The following is a 22,541-nucleotide window of genomic DNA, read 5'->3' as shown; positions in this document are numbered from 1 at the left end:
TTACAACAGGGCCTTGATTGCCACTTTGCAAATCTTGGGCCAATTATAGTAGTCTACTATGCAAACCCTTCACTTTACTTTAGAGTCTAAATTTGCAGCCTGAAATGCATTGTGTACTGAAGGCCCTCAAATTGAAACAGCAAATTTTAGACACGTATGGGAGTCTTTGTGTGGAGACCCACTTCTTGATCAAAGTTTCAATAAGGGTCTGTGCCTGTAGACTAGTTTCATAGTTACAACTGTTGTAACATTGACATCATTACAACTTCCATGGGAACCTTGTTTTAAATTTGAGCCCTGTTACTAAGGTAGCTGCCATAATGGCAAGAACGCCCTTTGCATAACATTTTTGCACACCCCATCGGTGCATAAACACCCTATGGAGTGCCCTAAGCGTGCTGCTAAGGGCGTCTTCGCACACATGCAATGCACGAAAGCGTGGTGTTAAGGGCACTCTTACCGACAAGATAATTTGTAAAGTGCTTACAGACACTGTCAATGCAATAGGCATCACAGAGTCACCATGCTAGAGCCACACCCAGGGAGTGGAAAATGTGTGTACATCTGAGTAAGTGATGTGTGAATCTGACAAATTGGGTAATTTCTCAGTATAACATGTGTAAAGCACTTGAGATTGTCGATGTAAAAAGGCGCTCAATTATTTTGCACTCTGTGTATCGTTTGGTGATGCTCAATGGGACATATGGAATAAGTACGACATTATGACAATCGGTGCGATTTTTTATTGGAGGAAACTCAAAATGCACACCCATGCCCGCAAGTCACACTGATCAAGTTATGCCTATCAAACAATACGGAAATACATGAAATGCGCAATTCGAGGAAACAGCTTACATAATGGCACGAATAAAGGCAAACATTTAAAAGATACTAGAATGGTCGTTGTGATTACATCAAGGTTAACGTAAAAATAACAGATTCATTCCTCTTCCTCTTCATGCTGTGACCCCCCGCTTCCGTCGCATACTTCAGAAATTTCTTCCTCATTGATCATTTCAAAGTCATCTCCGTTATCTTCATCATCATCATCATCGTCTTCCTCATCGTCATCGACTTCGTCTGCATCCCCGCTCTCAACACTTCTCTCTTCAGTAATGTCAGAATTTTCGGGCGGAGTTCCTGCTTGGTCAGAATACCTTTCTTCCGTATCACCAATATTTTCTGGAATATTTTCAACATGGCCGATATCTTGAGTTGTTTCTTGGTTGGACTGGTCTTCCGCTTCCGTCGCCTCGCTGCCTTTCTCATCGTCGTTTGAATCGTCCTTAGATTTTTCTGTCTTATCGTCTTCTTTTTTAGTCATATACTCAACTTCATAAAAGGGCATAAACGATTCTTTGATTCCGACATCCGCCAAGAGGTTCGGGAAAAGCCAGAAGTGAATTTTGCCAAAAGTCGATCCCCACGTCAGGACAAATATAATAAGTCGTACTGCGAGAGAGAAAAAAAAAACGTAAGGGAAGATGTAAAAATTATAATTTCATGAAATATGGTGCTACATTGTGGAATTTTTGGTGTCCCATTTACATAAAGGAAAGTGTAAGAACTGCCATACAAATCATCATAAAACTAGTTTTATCATCTAAGATACACTGAATCAAAGCACTGGTCAATAATTTTTCAAGCAATTCAATGGTCTAACTAGCTTAAAATTTGAGAGGGACACAAGACTTGTCACAGAGTGACTCCTAATTTTATGGAATCGCCACATACAAGAAAAGAAGATGACTTACTAATAGCAAGGGCAAAGATAGCTCCTACGAATCCAGCTCCACAAAGACAAAGATAGTATGTACCAGTTCGCATCCAGGGCGGCCATAAGGGAAACAGACAGACTGCAATTGCACCGATCACTGCCAAGATAATTTAATAAAATACATAGAGCTTCATTGAAGATAGAAGTTAGATCTGGTCATGAATTTGCTAATGGAAGAAATTGTCTCAAAGTGATTGTGAAAGGATGTATGTCATGCACCTAAGGACTGGTGTTTCATGAATAGCACTTGACCCAAATCTTCCAAATGTCAAATGCACTGAACACAGATAAGCATGTATGGGACTATACAGAATTTTTGACCCAATTAGTGATACTTTGGATATAAGGGCATTTGAAGAGCAATAGTTTGCAGTAGACCATTAATTCATGATGATATTCCTAAACATCACCAAATGAAGTTTTACACCTCAAAATAATTACTCAATTTTACCTAAAATCCAGTCTAATTAAGATTTTGACCCAAGCCTAATTAGTTATACGTTGGATATAATGACATTTGAAAAGCAATACTTTGCAGTGGACCATTTATTCATGATGATCTTCCTAAATATTGCCAAATGAAGTTTTAAACAATGATGACTCCATTTCTCCAACACTCCCCTTCATCTTGATGAAGATTTTGACCCATGGGCCACTATGTTTTGGGTGCTCTGATGGGGTGTTAAGAGGAGTAAACGGTCTCCACTTTTTCACAGAAACTAATTTTTTCATTTTGATTTTTTGAAGGTAAAATCACTGTCAAACCTATCTTGGGTTTTCAAGTTTGGTGATCTCATGTGAAACTCCAGTGCCACAAATAAAAACTCTTTTAAGCTATTCATCTCATTTCACCTACACAAAGATACACAAGTTTGTTTTTGGTTACTCACCAAGCCCAAGTCCGTAAACATAGTTCATAGGTCGGACGGGGTCATACACCCAGACAAAGGCCTGAAATGTGAATAAGAATAGCAAAATCAAATAATAGTTACATTTATATAGCGTTTAATACTTTGCATTTCTGAGCACCTTACATGCAATTATTATTGCCCCGGTAATCGGACCCTGGCATGCCCGCATGCTATATATGTACTTTCTCTACTCCCTGAGGATCATTCCAACAAGAGATTGAGACTCAAGTGCTAAGCATTTTAAATACGTTTTTGCATCTTACCTGGTGTGGAAGAGCCGTGGTGTAGTGGTTCTGACTCTTGCCTTATAAACAGAGGGTCATGTGTTCGAATCCCACCGAGGTCTGGCATCCTTTGGCAAGGCGTTAATCCACACTTTGCCACTCTTAACCCAGGTGCTAAATGGGTACCCGGTAGGATGCGAAAGATATTGTATGTTTGATTTTACCAGCGCCATAATGTGGCTGAGATGAATACAAGGAATGCTCCCCAGGGAGTGGAAATTGTGCACACTTCGTGCTTGATTGAAATGAATCTAATGACCGGGGTAATAATATGCGGTAACATGCTTTGGGCCATTTTGGGAAAAGCTCTTTATAAAAATTGGCTATTATTATCATCACGGTGCCCATTGAACACTTGGGAGTAGAATGGCAAAGGAGGGAATGACGCCTTGCCAAAGGACACCAGGGACCCGTTGCAGAAAGAGTTGCGTTTAAACGCAAGTAAAAAATGCGCGCTGTTGATTGGTTGAAAATCAAGTTGCGCATGATCTTTAGAGTTGCATTTGAATGCAACTCTTTCTGCAACGGGCCCCAGACCACAGTAGAATTTGAACACACAACCCTCTTGATTATAAAGCTAGAGTAAGAACCGCTACATCTAAATGCTTCCTCAATAATAACATTGATCACAGAATTACATAAAGCCCGGGACCTAGTGCACGTGTATCTGAGACACCGAACCCTAAAAAAATACATGGAAAAGTCCCCCTCTACTTTTTTTGTCACATTAAATCTGAAACCTGATAAGCTCTGAGACAAGACTTGATATTTCACCCCTCTATCATTCTATCAATTACTCATTTCCCACCAGAATCATTTGGCACATACATAAATACAAAGCACTTGTTTATTTTGGTGGACTCACTGTGATATTATTTAAATGTAAAAAGAATAATATTAATACAATAAATTAATGAAATTTTGATGACAAATGTTAATAATGTTAGAATTTAAGTATGCATCCAATTAAAGATGAACATGTGTGAATGCTTACATCGTTTCCGTCCACAAACTTCTGGTCATCGGTCAGTTCGAGTTTGATTTTCTTCTTTCCATCCTTCTTCTTTGGTGGAGATTCTTCCTTCCCTCCATCCTTACTGTCTTTTGCTCCATCTCCTTTGGTGTCTTCCTTCTCTTTCTCGTCACCCTGAAAGGGATAAAAAGAAGTTGATAAATATAAAAGTGATGAATATTAATAATACTTGCTTTTTAGAGTATTCCATTTGATATTCAAGGTTTAAACTTGTTTATTTTATTACACATAAACATTATGCATGTGCACAATGAATAGTGCTCTTAACGCATAAAATAGGTGTATTATTTCATGACATCCAACTTTTTTTTGTGTATGCACGGCAGTGCAAAAGGTGCGTAACGAAAATTGACATTGCACGCTCAAGCAGACCAGTGCGGTAGAAGTCCCGGGAGAAGTCCAACAAAACTGTACTGTAACTTTTTAAGAATTTGTCTCTGTGTTGCTATTTTATAAAACAAATAATGCACTTGCTCTGACGTGCATAAAAGTAAATGCAGAAAAAGCTTGGCTCCTTCTGATGGTGCACTCGCCGCCAGCGGCGCGTGCACAGTTTGGCACCTTTCTAAAGAAACCTCGCATGCTCTGCATTTCCACAAATGCACTTGGCTGTATGCACTATTTGTATACCATTTGCAAAATGATGAGTGAGTAGAAAAAATAAATAACTTTCCTATTTTTTAGATGGAGAACACCTGATTAAAGCAAGAGAATAAAAGCATAAGACACATTACCAAAAGACAGCCTCATCTTTCACAGGCACACGTAACACACAAGCATCATTTCATCTTTAATCTTCACATTTAAATAGAACAATGTGGAATGCAAGAAAGCCGCTGTGAAAGAAGAAGAGCACCTTTATCCTATGATAAAGGCAATAAGTTTTTGTCACTCGGCTTTCCCACAAAAGCAATGAACTTGTGAAATGCCTGCATGTAAGACCAAAATCTTACGCGTCTTACCAGAGACTTGCCAGATTCAAGTCAAACTCAGTGTAAAATTGATCTAAAATTAATATATGGTCATTTTCAAACGTGAGTGACACGACAATCGGAGAGGTTTAAGGGCTCATATCTTCAAACTTAAAGGTTATGAATCAATCATGACTACTATATTATATACAATGTAGGACTGGCATGGGCCACTACAAGTTTGATTTGAATTCAACAATTTGTTTAGTAGATATGATTAAAAAACGGTGCGTGAGTGACACGACAAATTTCGGACATGGGTTTCTGACCATTAACACATATGGTTGGATTCGTGCCCGAGTAGTTGTCATGGAGTATTGTGAGTACCAGTAAATGGACATAAATAGTGTACCTATCTAACACATATAGTCAAAATCAATCAAACCTTCTCTATGGAAAATGGTACCCTCCTATATACCGTGAGTGACACGACATCCAAAACGTGAGTGACACGACAAGTGCAAAAATACAACATTTATCTCAACATTGAAAGTATTTTTTGCATGATGTAGAAGAGTAAAATACCATTAACCAAAAAACAAGCTTAATTACATAATAACTGCTTTCTTTGAAGTTCATAATATGTCATCCTGATGTTTTATTCTTGGTTTATGGTCATGTTTGCCCATCAACTCACATTCCCTCTACATGTACCATACCACATTGTCACACTAGGGCTTCTACCACTCTCCTCTTTAGAGGAGGAGGGGGCACTTGAAGGAGGTGTTATGAGGTCTTGGCATTGACATCAACTCAAACATTCTTTTTGTGGCCTGATATCATTCAAAACTTTAACTCTTTCTCCCTATCTGTATATGAAAGTTCAGCATCCACAACGGATGGAATAATTTTTCCTTGTAAGAAAGGTATTCTCAATAGTCACTCACATCATCTGGCATGGTCTGGTAGCCAATGATGTCATGTATGACTCCTTTTTCTTGAAATATTGGATTAGAATATTATCCTCCTTTAATATTTTAGGCATTGTCCAAATAGGACATGGCAGTTTCAATGTCTTTTTTGGTACCAAACCACAATCACGTTGCTGCACACTTCAGATGGACTATCAGCAAATCCTTGAGAAACTTGGGAATTCAACTCAACAAGCATAGGTTTTCTCCTGAACACTGTTGTATGTGGACCCTCCCAAGGCAGTATATGTAGGCACTGTATCAAAATTCAGAGCTATGCTTTTAGCTGGAATCTTGTAAGCGCCTTTTCATTGCTAACTATTTGATCATATACCATACCACGGGAATCCAGGGAAAGCAACAAGGTGAAAGGCGCAGTCAGTACCTGATTCTTGCAGTCTGCTACTATTACATAACAACAAGACAGTTACAAGTCATTAGCCTTTCCTTTTCTAAGCCCTTGGATTTCACACTAAAATCCAATTCAGCATCCCAATCAGGCTCCCTTTATACCTCAGTAGCTTTTTCCCCTCGAGGTCCAGCTCTGTTCTTATCAGGGTACCCCCCCCAAAAAAAAAAAATTGATCTACTGGTACATGGCAACCCATCCAAAGTTGCTCAAATCAAAGTGTGGTCTCGGTTGAGACTTGTTGGGACCTACATGAACATGCATTATTTTGTTGTAATGAATATGTGTAAATGCAAATCTGCTCTGAACACACATCGGCCCGCTTACGGTAGTTTGCTGTTCAGACCCTACATGTAGTGAATCACTAGTGGTATGAATGGTGGCCGAACAAATAGTGATTTTGAACTTGGCATGTAGCTGCTTCAAGCAATATCCAAAATGTTCTGTCAAATCTCAGTACATTCTCACCTGAAATGTTTATGTTTTCTTGCAAATTTGTTTATGTCATGTCCTGGAATACAAGCTTTATGGCAAATGAAAAGGTTGATTTAATCAATCAGAAGGAAAAAAAAAAATTTTCTTTTCCGAATTTGAAAAAATGTTTGGTGTTCATGGTGATCTCTTATACACACTACTTTACTACTAAAATTTCTGCAAATTTCAAAAAAGGATCCCTGACTTTTCTCGCTATGAGTATAACAAAGAAATAACATTGCTCAAAAGAAAAGTGAACTTTCTGCTCATTTCTGTAAATGCAGACACAGAATGTTCGAGTAATACCTAGACCTATGACTTGACCCATCACCAACACCAACCATTTATGCATTGTAAATATGTCCATTGCTGAAGTATAGTGGTTTTTCTCTTGATACATTCATAATTTTGTGTTGATTGACTATGTTGTTATATTCTTAATCACAGTACATTCACCAAAATATGAATTAGGATCCGAGTCTTCACACCAATGGAAAATTGTCAGGATTTTTTAAACCAAGGCAACTACGGAGAGAGTGAAAATAGATGAACTTAATGTCAAATTCAATATTTCCATAAAAAGGAGTAAAATTAGGAAGATGGAGGAAATTATTAGCCTAAAATAGGCCTAAATGATGTCAGGAACAACATTTTGACTGTATCCCTGGTAAAACGCTTCAAAAATTACTGGATGTCCTTTTTTATACACAATATAATACCGTGAGTGACACGACATTTCGTGAGTGACATGACATTGTGAGTGACACGACACATTTTTAACAGTTAATTTTAGCATCACCTTAACACATTGGACCAAGTAACTTTATATACAATAAGGTACAAATAAACTGTATTTGCTCCAGTACTGGGATAAATTAATTTTCAGAATACACAGCTCTAGAAAACTTTTTGCATTTAAAACGTGAGTGACACGACAACCAGTTTTGAAAACTTCGAAACCCAATTTTTTTCAGAAAAACACTTCACAGAATTTTTTTTTGCTAATTAGGAGTTAGATACAATACACAGCTTGTATCTTGCCAACAAATATGCTTCTAATACAAATTTTATATTGTGATAGGCAATATGTGAATTTTAATGCAAAAATCAACATTTTGTAACATTTAATTTCCCTTGCATAAAATTCACTGTATCTCAAGACATAATTAATAATTTTATGTAAATGAAATGGAAAAATATACTTCAAGATGTCTAGTTTCAAAAAACATTGAAGCCTAATGATTTCTAGCAAGTTTTAATTTCACCCCCATGTCCACTTTTGTTTGAAAATGACCGTATCTTAACTAGAAAATATTAGATAAATTCCAGTATGAGTTTGATTTTAATCTATTGTAAATTTTAATGAAACAGGCCTTACTCTTTTGGTAAGGTACCCTATGCTACAGTCACATCAACAAAACCAACTCCTGTAACACAAAGCTTAGCAATGATCGTAGAGCATTTTTCTATGATTGATTGCATAGACTACAATGTACAATCAATGGTAAAAATCAAGCGTACGATTGATTGCTAACCTTTGTGTTACGGGACCAAGACTGATAAAAGTTATTACATTATTAAGAATGGCATATCATTGGTCGATTTCTGTGGTGAGACTCTAGCATTAAAGTCCACCCCATCAAAAACTTGATTTGAATAAAAAGAGAAAAATTAAACGAGCATAACACTGAAAATTTCATCAAAATCGGGTGTAAAATAAGAAAGTTATGGCATTTTTAATTTTCGCTTCATTTCACAAAACAGTGATATGCACATCTCGGTCGGTATGCAAATGAGGAACTGATGATATCACTCACTATTTATTTTGTATTTTATTGTACTTTATTATATGAAATATAAAACATTTTTATTTTCGCGTCATTGTCATGTCAAATGAAGTTTTATTCCTCCCTGAACACGTGGAATTCCATTATTTCAACATTTTGTGCTTCAGGCAAGGAGGTCCTAATCATCAAATTCGTAAAAATTGAAATATTGTATAATTCAAACAATAAAAAACAAAAGAAATATTGAGTGAGTGACATCATCGACTCTCTCATTTGGATCCAACTGGGTCGTTCATATTACTATTTTGTTAACAAGTGGAATGCCTCTGGCCGTCTCATCTGCATCACGCGGTTCAATATAGCAGCAGTGCTGACTTTGAATACTACTCTAACTCGCACAAGATGTTCAGTGATACATGGTTACTCTTATGTCCACTTTTTATGAACTAGACCAATAAACTTAGAGAGATATGATGGTTATTCAACAAAAAACCCCAACATGGCCAAAGTTCATTGACCTTACATGACCTTTGACCTTGATCATGTGACCTGAAACTCGAACAGGATGTTCAGTGATACTTGATTACTCTTATGTACAAGTTTCATGAATCAGATCCATAAACTTTCAAAGTTATGATGGTAATTCAACAGATACACCCAATTCGGCCAAAGTTCATTGACCTTTGACCTTGGTCATGTGACCTGAAACGCGCACAGGATGTTCAGTGATACTTGATTACTCTAATGTCCAAGTTTAATGAACTAGACCAATAAACTTTCAAAGTTATGATGGTAATTCAACAGATACCCCCGATTCGGCCAAAGTTCATTGACCCTAAATGACCTTTGACCTTAATCATGAGACCTGAAACTTGCACAAAATTTTCAGTGATGCTTGATTACTATTATGTCCAAGTTTCATGAATCAGATCCATAAACTTTCAAAGTTATGATGGGAATTCAACAGATATCCCCAATTCGGCCAAAGTTCATTGACCCTAAATCAGGGACTCAGTTTTATAATTATGAGGGGAGCAATAAATAGCTCTCCTAGATCTTTTAAGGAGAGCGGTAGAGGAGCACTGCAAAAAGCTCTTCTTCAACATACAAGGGGAGCTTTTTGTCCAATTAACAAAACAGATGGAGGAAATGTATGTACTATAAAGTTACAATCAACAACCAAAGGAAGTATTTGTAATTGTTTTACAATGTTTTGTAATTAGATTGTGTGTTATCAAAACCTGTTTGAGTTAGGTTTGACTTTGGCTTAAAGTTGAGTAACTAACAATTTTTTTTTTCAGGGGCTCCATTTTAAATTTTTTTGGCAAATTTCGGGGGCTACTTTTGCATTTCGGGGGCTCTTTTTAAATGCTACTTTTTTGTATTTTGAGGAATACCTGTTCACTTATTAATGAATTATTACTTTTTGTTCAATATTGTATGATTTTTAAAGTTATTTTTCATGCTTAGAATCTTGGATGTGGGTGTGTGTGTGACTGTGAGTTGGACTTGGATATACCTGTTCACTTATTAATGAATTATTACTTTTTGTTCAATATTGTATGATTTTTAAAGTTATTTTTCATGCTTAGAATCTTGGATGTGGGTGTGTGTGGGTGAGTGCGTGTGTGTGTGTGACTTGGATATACCTGTTCACTTGTTAATGAATTATTAATTTTTGTTCAATATTGTATGATTTTTAAAGTTATTTTTCATGCTTAGAATCTTGGATGTGGGTGTGTGTGGGTGAGTGCGTGTGTGTGTGAGTGCGTGTGTGTGTGACTGTGAGTTGGACTTGGATATAAATGAATTCAATATCTAATTTCTACTCCATCTATTCCAGTACAATACCTTGTACTCAGCCATGTACATGTAATAAAGGCCCACATCCCCTAACTTTTCCTGAAGTTCTTTGAAAACGCAGATCTCCATGAAAATTTCATTTCTCTATTGGGGAGTCTAAATTCGGTGAGAATGTATTCATTAAGAACTTAAATATACATGACAATGAAGAAATCATCAAACTTTATTGGCAGTTTTGAATAATATTCATGAAATGTAAACTCTGTCTGAAACAGAAAATCACCATCATTGAGGCCTTTACTGAGTGAATTGTCCCCCAGAGCTCTGGCAGAGACAGAGCTCTAACTGGCTAGCTAGTAAAAGCGCCAATGCGTGAGCCTGCTGCCAGCCTTGTAAAATAGATGGAGCTTTGTTTGATGATTTATTGTCTGATATAATACCTCATCCCCTAGAAAAGAAAATAAATGATTTTTTAGTCATAATTAATAAATAAGGTAACTTATTTTGGAAGTTAATAGGCCTTAGCCGTTTTGAAAAGCAAAGCCGAATGACAACTCACCAATGCTAGGTTACAAGTCTCAGGGATTTATTTCCTGTGTAATTCGAATTATTTAATCACAGAATCGTGATATCTGTAGGGGAAATATGTGCATTCGAAATTGCACATGGTGGTAGTCATAATGGACCCCTATACATGCAACTGTTTCCCGACCGTACGTTGCATTGATTTTTTTCCGTAGTTGGTACCATGTGTATGGAAATACGTGGTACAGAAAAAATAACGCAACGTCGGCATTTGAAACTGCGCTACTCGCGCTATTTTTAAGGATTATTCATGACTTTGAGTGTTGGTTTTTGGATTATTTTTAAATGGTAAGCGGAGCTCGAGCATATTGAGTTGTTATTCACTCGGCAATAAGCATGATTTTGGGTGATTTCGAGGGCGACTTTGGGCATTTCCGCGCAGGTCAACGATCGCAAGGCGCGCTATTAATCGCGCTACCAAATATGGATTAAGGCGCGCATGTAGCGCGCGATCGCTCTCGCGCGCCTTAAAATCCAATCCCTGCTAAATGACCTTTGACCTTGGTCATGTGACGTGAAACTCATGCAGGATGTTCAGTGATACTTGATTAACCTTATGTCCAAGTTTCATGAACTAGGTCCATATATTTTCTAAGTTATGATGACATTTCAAAAACTTAACCTCAGGTTAAGATTTCGATGTTGATTCCTCCAACATGGTCTAAGTTCATTGACCCTAAATGACCTTTGACCTTGGTCATGTGACATGAAACTCTAAAAGGATGTTCAGTAATACTTGATTAACCTTATGGCCAAGTTTTATTAACTAGGTCCATATACTTTCTAAGTTATGACGTCATTTCAAAAACTTAACCTCGGGTTAAGATTTGATGGAAAAGCGGCGCCTGTAGTCTCACTTTGCTTCGCAGGTGAGACAAAAATTAAGCAAAACTTTGAAATGTCATAACTTTCTTATTTTACATCCGATTTTGTTGATATTTTCAGCTTTGTGCTTGTCTGATTTTTCTCTATAGAGGTGGACTTGACCTTTAATTAATGTGTTACCTTCTCTGTAGGTTCAGCCTCTGTCTTCTTCTTTTCCTTCTTTGATTTCTTCTCTTTCTTGCTTTCTTCCTTCTCTTTCTTGGTTTTCTTGACGACCTTCAAAGCTCGGTAGAAAAGACCCTTCCACAGTAGGCTAAAAAATCAAACAAAATTATTTTTATTTGTTTCATTAGAATTTCATTGTGTATCAAAATACCATTACTTTGTCTTAATGCATTTAAATATTTTAAATGTTTTACTGGCAATGTTTCTCCTAAATGTGTTAATCATCCAAAAGGAAAATTTCACATAAGGTATATCTAAACCATGCCTGGCATAGCAATACATGCAGATGTGTGTGGTTAATTTTTTTTCATTTGTAAGACATAGAACTAATTTTCAATTCAATCCTAGAATTTGATAACATGTACCTATAACAATTAATTCTAATTCAATCCTAGAATTTGATAACATGTACCTATAACATAAAACAATGTAAAGTGATGTGAAAACAATTTACTTTAACTTCCTAATCTTAGCCGAGCAAAATACATAGTATTTTGTAGTACAGATTTAATGTACCAGTACTCCAAGAATTGAATTGTATACTAAGACTCATCCCTCTATATTCTACTTTCTTTTGAGTCATTCAGTATTCAAATACTCCCAAGATTGTACCTGATCATTTGAAAGACCTCTTTGCACTTTATTTTCACTCTTTTCACACACATAACACTTTGCTATTTTGCTTCAAGAAAACAAATTGAGCATGGTATTTTTTTTCAGATCTACTGTTTTGTTCTTTCACTATGGCATAGTTCTTTACATGTATGTCAGACAGTGCATAATTTTGCTGTTGTGTGATGGCAAAGTTAGCAAAAGCAAAAACCACTGCAAAACATTCACCTTCAAGAGTATACAGATGAGGCCGAAAGTTTACATACACCCATGGAATTCAGTGAAATTTGTGTTTGCCAAACATCCTAAAATTTACTATTATCTTCAGAAATATGAATACTACCATGACGAATTTGGTGTCAAATGAAAGAGCATATTGAGCTCTTTCACATGATTAGGATGCTGCTGGGATTAAAGTAATTTCAGGTGAAATAAAAAAAAATTAAAAAAAATGGTAATATTCGTATAAAATGTATTCTATTGTTTGTTATTACATTTTCAAACATTGTCTCATAAAAATATATAAATGTCAAATCTATGATTTATATTACTTTTCCTATCATGATATGTCACCACTGAACAAAAAGTGTGATCTGAAATGTTTGTGTTGAGAAGTAACTAGCACAAATATGAAATGTTTTTGTCACGTTTTTATTTTTAAATTGTCTAAAATATGAAGATTTATTTTGGAAAAATGACACCTAAATATTTTTCAGCTCCTGATGACAAAGCAATGTGATGAAGGGGCACTCATACTCATTTGTTTGATATCAAATTTGTCATGAGAGCACAAATATTTTATAAGATACAGTAAGTTTTATGATGTTTGGCAATTGTCAATTTAAAAAAAAAAATTCCTGGGTGTATGTAAACTTCTGGCCTCAACTGTATATTTTCTAACAGTCAACTTGGTGGTTAAAAAGATTCTGTCAGTAAATATTCATGGGTAATGGTAATCAGCATTGACTTTGTCTATATATGACACAATAAAGCAAATAGTACTGCTTGTTTTGGGAGGAAGGTTGTGAAATAAACGAAAAACAAAACAACTGCAAAATATTCATCTTGAGGAGCACACATTTCATATTTGCTTACCAACCAACTAGACAGAAATTGATTCTTCATCAGTAAAGATTCATGTCTTTATACATGTATGTATGTCACAAAGTGAATAACATTGTGGTTGCAACACTACCATAAAAATCAAACAATAACAAGATATTAAGGTAGTCTGGTACATATTGCTGTAGGGCCTTACCTCCAAGCATGAGTTGCTTTTTTTAAGAGGTTCTAGCTCATTATTTTGTTCATCTTTGTGGTTATAAATTACTTTGTTGGTGATTTTTTACATTGCTAAATAATTTCAAATTAAACAAGTGGAATGCCTCTGGCCGTTTCACCTGCATCACGCGTTTCAATATAGCAGCAGTGCTGACTTTGAATACTACTCTAACTTGCACAAGATGTTCAGTGATACATGGTTACTCTTATGTCCACTTTTTTATGAACTAGACCAATAAACTTACAGAGATATGATGGTTATTCAACAAAAAACCCCAACATAGCCAAAGTTCATTGACCTTACATGACCTTTGACCTTGATCATGTGACCTGAAACTCGAACAGGATGTTCAGTGATACTTGATTATTCTTATGTACAAGTTTCATGAATCAGATCCATAAACTTTCAAAGTTATGATGTTAATTCAACAGATACACCCAATTCGGCCAAAGTTCATTGACCTTTGACCTTGGTCATGTGACCTGAAACGCGCACAGGATGTTCAGTGATACTTGATTACTCTAATGTCCAAGTTTAATGAACTAGACCAATAAACTTTCAAAGTTATGATGGTAATTCAACAGATACCCCCGATTCGGCAAAAGTTCATTGACCCTAAATGACCTTTGACCTTAATCATGAGACCTGAAACTTGCACAAAATTTTCAGTGATGCTTGATTACTATTGTGTCCAAGTTTCATGAATCAGATCCATAAACTTTCAAAGTTATGATGGGAATTCAACAGATATCCCCAATTCGGCCAAAGTTCATTGACCCTAAATGACCTTTGACCTTGGTCATGTGACGTGAAACTCATGTAGGATGTTCAGTGATACTTGATTAACCTAATGTCCAAGTTTCATGAACTAGGTCCATATATTTTCTAAGTTATGATGACATTTCAAAAACTTAACCTCAGGTTAAGATTTCGATGTTGATTCCTCCAACATGGTCTAAGTTCATTGACCCTAAATGACCTTTGACCTTGGTCATGTGAGATGAAACTCTAATAGGATGTTCAGTAATACTTGATTAACCTTATGGCCAAGTTTTATTAACTAGGTCCATATACTTTCTAAGTTATGACGTCATTTCAAAAACTTAACCTCAGGTTAAGATTTGATGTTGACGCCGCCGCCGCCGCTGCCGCCGTCGGAAAAGCGGCGCCTATAGTCTCACTTTGCTTCACAGGTGAGACAAAAATATATTTCAATTACATTCAATAAAATTCAATTGAATTCATATTTTCTTACCCATCTAGGTAGTTGGCAACCGATTCCCTGTCGGTGAAGATAATGTCTGTTTTTCCTTTTCCTGACGCCCACTTTGAGTCAAGCAGGAAGTCCACAGCCTTGGATCCTACCATAAGGAAATGACAACAGGTTTATCACATTGAAATCTGCTAAGACATCACATTGGCTGATTTCAAGTTCAGTGTTAACCCTGTGGTGTTGATTTACATTCACCTGGTGCCTGTCATACCATTTGTTTTATAAATATTATCAACTAAAATTCTTCATTTGTGTACACTGTTTTGACTTTTTAAAATATATGCCAAATGATATTCAACCAAACCAAAAGGATGTTCTTTCAAGAACCTGTTTAACTACAGACTGGCTTCAAAACAGCCTACGGCCACCAAAGATCATGCCCCTTTTACTGGCCATGATGCCCCCTATTCCTCTTGATCAAAGTTGAGAGCACTAAAAATGTGCCCTTTTCATTTGGCCATAGTCATTAGTGTCTTCTTTTCATTATTTTCATATAAAATATTACATAAAATGATCTTTAAAATTCTGGCCTTGTTGGTCTTTGCCATCTGGCATATTCTAGAAAGCCCCTTATTAAAGTGGCCCTGCCCCTTCTCAGTCCTTTTCTTAGGCCTGTATTGATTATCCTGACCATTAAAAAATTCAAATTCAAACGAAGTTACCTCCCCATCCTCCCCCACCCCCATAAGAAAATTAATGAATCATTTTGAACCCTATATTGATAACTATCAACAAATTTCCATTCAAATCAAGTCATCTTCCCTCTGTCCAGCCCCTCCCCCATCCCTAGAAGGAAATCAATAAAAAATTTCAAGTCCTGTATCATACTATTCCTATCTACAAATTTTCACTCATATAAAATTACCCCCCCCCTCCTCCCCGAAGGACATGAATAAACCATTACCTGTAAAGTACTCTACTTTGTGCCCATCAATGGATGTGTTTTTGGTTGGTAGATTGAAACGTAGGTGTCGAGCTACAGCAGTTTCTTCCTTGGTAGGTTTCTCCAACTCTGTACTCTATAATGGTGGAACAAGAGAAATACAAAATACAGGTAGGTTTGTGTCTTGTCTACATCAGTTACGATCATCATACAAATGATTAGTCTACAATTATTTTGTAGCATCGCAGGTGGCTATGAGCGACGTCATACTTTTCTGCTAAAATTTTCTTTTTGCACTTTGCAAAAAATACATGTATGGATATTGTTCTTTCATTTACTTTGCATGAATCTTAAAGGAGAATGAAACCATTGGAACAAGATAACTTGTGTGAAAACAGATCAACAAAAGTTTGAGAAAAATCGGACAAATAATGAGAAAGTTATGAGCATTTGAATATTGCGATCACTATTGCTATGGAGATAGCAAATTGGCAATGCAACAAAGATGTGTGATGTCACTTGTGAACAACTCTCCCCATTACTTTAGTATATATTTCACTTGAATTGCCTCTTTTATCACATCTATCCATAGATCATGTGTTCTTTCTACATGAGGGCATGTAATACATATTTTTTAAGAATACATCATGGATAAAGAGTTTGTATCTTCATAAGAAAAAGCAAAAAGAGACATTTTGAGGGTATTTTATAGTCCACCAAAGGGAAAGTTGTTCATCAGTGACATCACACATCCTTGTCGCATTGCCAATGGGAGGATCTCCATAGCATTAGTGATTGCAATATTCAAATGCTCATAACTTTATCATTATTTGTCCGATTTTTCTCAAACTTTCTTTATTCTTATTCTTTGATTTTTCTGTTTCTACACAAGCCTATTTGTTCCAAAGGTTTCATTCCCCTTTAATTTTCTTAAAAACCCTCATTCAAATGTTGAAATAATGTCACTCGGAGAATTTTGACAAAAACAAGAAACTCCAACTTGTTGTCTGAAGTGATACTCTTTGTACTTCTAGAAATTAAACTTCCACTTTTTCAACAACACATGTAGCTCTAACTTTCTTTCTTTTTTTAACATAGTGTGGGCCTTAGTAGGAATTGTCCAGACAGTTGAAATAAATCTGTTTGGAGAATTCAAAAAATTGAATTTTTGTTTCTCTTCCTACACTTGAAGATGTAGTGAAGCAAGATATAGTCCAGTGGAACAACCAAACAAAACAGAGATTGAAGCATTTATTTTGGAGTAAAGGCCAAATTGGAATTCAAGTCATAGCCGATCATATAATTGCTATGAGGTCATTAAGATTAGAACCTAAAGTCCCAAGTATTAAATTTGCTTTGAAGTTTATTCAAATAAGGAGGGAACTTAGGATGTGCAATATTTATGATTTCCATGTCTAGATATTCATACCCAAATAAATGGAATATTTTCGTTTAAAAAAATTGGATGAAATGGTGACATGTGGTGTCGATGACTGTTTGTCATGTTTGTGTGCGTAGCACAGGGCCTGTGGCGGCAGGCCAGTGCAAAACTGCATTAGCGCTAAAATCTTGGAGCATTGTGGAGCAGTGGATTAGTCTTCGTACTTTGAAACAGAGGGTCGTGAGTTTGAATCCCAGCCATGGCATAATTTCCTTTGGCAAGAAATTTATCCACATTGTGCTGCACTTGACCTAGGCATGCCAGGTTAGGTAAATGGGTACCTGGCAGGAATTTATTCCTTGAAAGGCTGCGGGGCTAACGCCAGGGTAATAATATCCAATTAAGCCATACTTGCCAACTTTAGAAGAAAAAAAGAGGAATTCATTTTTCATGCAGAGTAACGAGCGTGTGACATTTTGCGCAGGAAGGGTGTGAGGTACCCCCCTGCCACGGTTAGAAATTTTTGTAATTTTAGAACGTGAAATGGGGGGCTTTCCTTCACTTTTGAAGTACCTTTTACCTGTCCACAGAGAAGAAAAAAAATCTTAATTTTGTCCTAGTGTAATGAAACATGAAACAGGAAAATCAAGTTGGCAGCTCTACACTTGCACTGGCCGATAGATATCAGGAATCGTAAAATATTTGTTTTAATCAATAAATATCATATGAATTACTTTATATTTATCAACCGAATCAAATATTTTACGAATCGTGATAGTAATCGGCAAATGCAAGTATTTTGAAAATCTAAGTTTCAGCTCTGCACGCGTGTGGTATCAGGTATCGATAACAAAAGAATGGAAAAATGGCGACGTAAACAGACGGGGTAAGTGAAAGCTCTTGCTTTAAATTTTTTTCAATTTTACTACTATTTATTTAATGAAAATTAGGAAATTTGATAAAAAATGGGGGTAAACATAAAACTTGCCCATGTACTTTAGTTTGGGCACAAAAAAAAAAAAAAAAAATTGGTGATTTAGGTCTAGTTTCACCATGGGTAATTCTGGCCTCTACAGCCAGGCATAGATAGCCGAGCCAGGCGTTAGGGGAGTAAGCCTACGTATAGTAGATGATTTTTACTCCCCTGAGGCCTGACGTCCAGGCTAGCCTAGTGTGGGTCACGCTAGACAGCTGGCAGCCGTCTGTTTCGAGTTTTTTTATTTTCTTTTTTTTTCTCCTCGTACACAGACAGCTCGCTATTGTGCAGCCACCAATAGGGGACTTGCAATGCAAAATCTCCCCGTCGGGGCTCTTCAATTTTTGTCTTATATGAATAAAAATTTTGAAAATTAACGTGACCAAAATACAAATATTCCCTCTTGGCATTAATTGCCAAAAAACGGGGAAAAATTCAAGTTAAAAGGAACAAAAACAGTGACTTACCTCGGCTGTCGCGCAAATTCACTTCCCCGTTTTATCCGATCTTAATACGCAAACATATGGCCATTGAGTCCCCTGAGCAGATCGCACTAGAACTTCGGTCTCTGTATTTGGTGAGTGAAGCCAACGGAGTTCAGCTGAACAACCAACATAACAGAGACCGAAGCTTTTGTTTTGGTATAGACTAGGGTCACTTACATTGACGAGTGGATACCATGCGCGACCAAAAAAACATGTAAAAAGGATGTCTTTTTCACGATAGGGCACCTTACGTACGTAACATGATAAGGGTGTCAAAAACGCGAAAATAATGAAAAAAGGGTATCTATTTCGCTAGGAATATTTTGTGTTTAGGGTCGAATTTGCGGGGATGATAAAACAAAATTAAAATGTTTTATAAAAGATGTCTTTTTGCTCCAACACTTCGTGTTTAGTCTGATTTGCGCGAGGTGTAGAAGGTGGGGTCGTACTAAACCAAATAAGGTAAAGCCGACGACCGATCGAAGGACCCGTTAACATTCCTGTACTTGTTTAGGGGTTCAATTCAGAAATATTTGCCAAGAGTATCGTTTTGTTCCCAATACTTGTTAAAGGTAGGGTTTCACACGCCAATACTTGTTAAGGGGTGCATTTTCAGAATATAGAAATTACGTGTTTAGGGTGCTTTTCGAGACCCCATGATCGCGCATGGTATCCACTCGTGAATGGAAGTGGCCCCGGGGTCACACATGCTGCGACGCCATTTCTTCTGGCGTCCACACGACTTCGACTATTGCTTGATTTTTCTGTGCGCAGTGGCATGGAATGAACCTTTGAGTGGGTTCACACAATCACAGCAAAGTAAGACTAAGAATGGCCTAAAAACACTGAACAGCTGCCAGCTCGACTTCAAATCCATGTCCTTGACTTTGTTCGCAAGTAACTATGGCAGTGAGTCCAAACTTCGCGCGTGTCCAAACTTCGCGGACGGTCATTATCTCAAAAACTAGCCAATATCCTTAAAATCTGACATCATCAATGTGAAAAGCGACCTACAATTACCCTTCGCTGAAAGTTTCTTTAGGATTAGTCCAGTATTCATGAAAATATAGGCAAAAGATCGGCAAATTTGTCACCGTTAGCGCCCGTTTTGAAGAAAGCAACAAGCATCACGATATCACCATTTTACAAGCAGAAATCATAAAAAATGTGAGTTAAATTTGGTACTAACCTATTCCATAGCATTTTGCCATCAATCTGATATAAATATTTCACTTTTTGAGCTTGAGTTTTTGTTTAAATCTCCACAAAAGCTTTGGTGCGCGAAGTTAGGTCACACTTTTTCTGAACGGTTTTCAAGCACAGCCCGCATTCGCCGATCGGAATAGAATTTTGAGATCGCGATACTGGCGAAACCCCGTGACCTACTTTACATTTTCGTCCATGATTTTATAGTTTACGATCTTGCCGTCAATGTGGTAACTATTTCTTGAATTGGTTTTGTATAAATTATGAATAATTTGTGGACAAAATTAAGCCTGATGAATATTTTTGAAAAGTGCGCGAAGTTTGGACACCCCATCATACAGACTACGCGCTACGATCACATTCGAATCGGGCCGCGGCTGGGGATATCCCGGCGCACCAGTCCCGTACCGTATGTTGCTACACGCACACAAACATGACGAACAGTCAGTCAGCGACACAACACGTCATCCAAACGAAGTCAAAACATTCAAACTCAATTATTTCAGGATTATAATGCTTCAAATCGCATTTTGGTGGTACATTGAACCCATACTAGTGTTCCTGAAATAAACACACATTTCGATTAAAATTGTACACAGTAAAGTTGAAAAAATGACAATTTGTTTACCTCTTTCTTCTTTCGACGTCGGGTCGTTCGTTCCGCCATCTTGACAAGCACACTGCTGCAGATTATTCCCATTTATTTTTTATTTTTTTATCTCGCTCGATCGAAGATTCGATCGTAAAGCATCAAAAGAAGGAGCTCAAGTGCTCAACAAAACCCAAGTGAGAATGAAAATTGAAAATGCAAATAATGAATGTATTTTCATGTTTGTTTAGCTAGTATACATTTAAAAAATGACGGTATAATATTATGAGCATGCCTTTATTATTTATATCCATTAGTTTCTGCTGATTTTTTTTTTGAAAAAAAAGTTGATGTAAACATTGTGCAACTTTGCAAAGATACACTTGTCACAAGTGACATCTGCCACGTGTTGTTACAAGTACAATGGAAGTGGGTAACAAACTAATTTGAAACAAAATTGGTAATGGAGTACGTGGCATAAAAATATTGGGGGCAGCGCGTGGCCCCCATGAATAATCAATGCATCCGAAACAGAAACCAATGATTGCATGAGGGTGGTGCATATGGGATTAATGCGGAGGGCCGGCCGGCGGGGGTAAAAAATATATCCCAGAGTTATTAATAACTCTGATATATCCTCGGATGGGATTGGGTGCAAATAGATGCTTCTTTCTTGTGTTTTTCACCCCCTTTTCATGACTTTCATCTGCGCCATAACCCTGGCCTCTCTGTCGGGGGCGGGTGGTATGCCTGGCGATTTCCACGATTTGGACCAAGTCTCTTAATTTTATATCCTACTTTAATGGCATTTGCAATAAATGCACATGCTATATTTATGTGCACTTTTTTCCGTATAAAGATAGAGATTTCATCCCGGGAAGCTTATTGCATTGTCCTGGAGTATATAGTCTCTAGGGTGGATCTTGGGATTAAACAAATTAAGGCTAGATACCCAACAAAGCGGGGCGGGCCGGCCGGCCACTTTTTCTTACAAAATAATTCAGAAAAGCAGTATTAAGCAATTTTTTTAAAAAAGGGTACTAGGCAGCATCAGTTCGGGAGCACCGTGCATGTTAACAAAAAAGAGCTACAAAAGGGTGACTTTAGAAAACTGAACTTGGGGTTGGAACTGGGTTGGGTTGGGGAGGGCCAGCGGCCCGCGGGGGGAGGGGCACTTGCATTGACGAGCGACCAAGAAAAAAACACGTAAAAGGGATGTCTTTTTCAAGATAGGGCACGTTACGTACGTAACGTGATAAGGGTACAGTTGAAGGTCAAAAACAGGTCCCTTGCATGGGTTGTGACTTGACAAGGAGGGGGGGGGGCAGTCTGCCCCCTCTGTCCCCCCCCCCCGTATACGCTAATGAGGGTAGGGTTTCACACGCCAATACTTGTTAAGGTGTGCATTTTCAGAATATGGAAAATACATGTTTAGGTTGCTCAGTTTCGAGACCCCATGGTCGTTCATGGTATCCACTCTGCAACGGTGACCCCTCAGGGGCCATCAGCGGTCAGCCCCTTTGAATTAACGGATATGCAAAAGCTAGGTGACAGCATACGGTTGCTCTATAAGGACCGGAAACAGCTATAAGCTCAGTTGGGGCTTTTAAAAATGCAATTTTTTTTTATAATCATGGCATATGGGTGGAATCTTTCAATGTTTAAAGTATTTCGAGCTTTATCATTTGCCAACTAGTTTCCTTCCTCGAACCGAGTTTGTTTTTAAGACTAAGTTCCCGTAGGCCTATACTCAGTATACTGTATGTACTCAATAGCCCAGAAAAATGGGGCCTATCGTAATTCCTGTACAGGTAACAAAAGTTTCCATTGTTTTTTTGCCTGGCAAAATGACATCAATC

General features: G+C 37.2%; 1 protein-coding gene across 1 annotated transcript; it reads right to left on the bottom strand.

The window, feature by feature from the left end:
- Positions 1–20,826, bottom strand: LOC121427592 (translocation protein SEC62-like). The gene is made up of 8 exons (XM_041624061.1): positions 20,722–20,826; positions 16,067–16,181; positions 15,145–15,250; positions 11,951–12,083; positions 3,967–4,119; positions 2,668–2,728; positions 1,755–1,874; positions 1–1,452 (listed from the first exon to the last, which is right to left on the bottom strand). The coding sequence occupies exons 1-8, from the start codon at positions 20,791–20,793 to the stop codon at positions 941–943; spliced, it is 1,272 nt and encodes a 423-aa protein (XP_041479995.1). The 5' UTR covers positions 20,794–20,826; the 3' UTR covers positions 1–940.
- Positions 20,827–22,541: the final 1,715 nt, after the last annotated feature.

The sequence above is a fragment of the Lytechinus variegatus genome, chromosome 14, assembly GCF_018143015.1.
Source record: "Lytechinus variegatus isolate NC3 chromosome 14, Lvar_3.0, whole genome shotgun sequence".
NCBI classification, from domain to species: domain Eukaryota; kingdom Metazoa; phylum Echinodermata; class Echinoidea; order Temnopleuroida; family Toxopneustidae; genus Lytechinus; species Lytechinus variegatus.
This window is presented reverse-complemented; position numbering and strand designations above follow the sequence as displayed.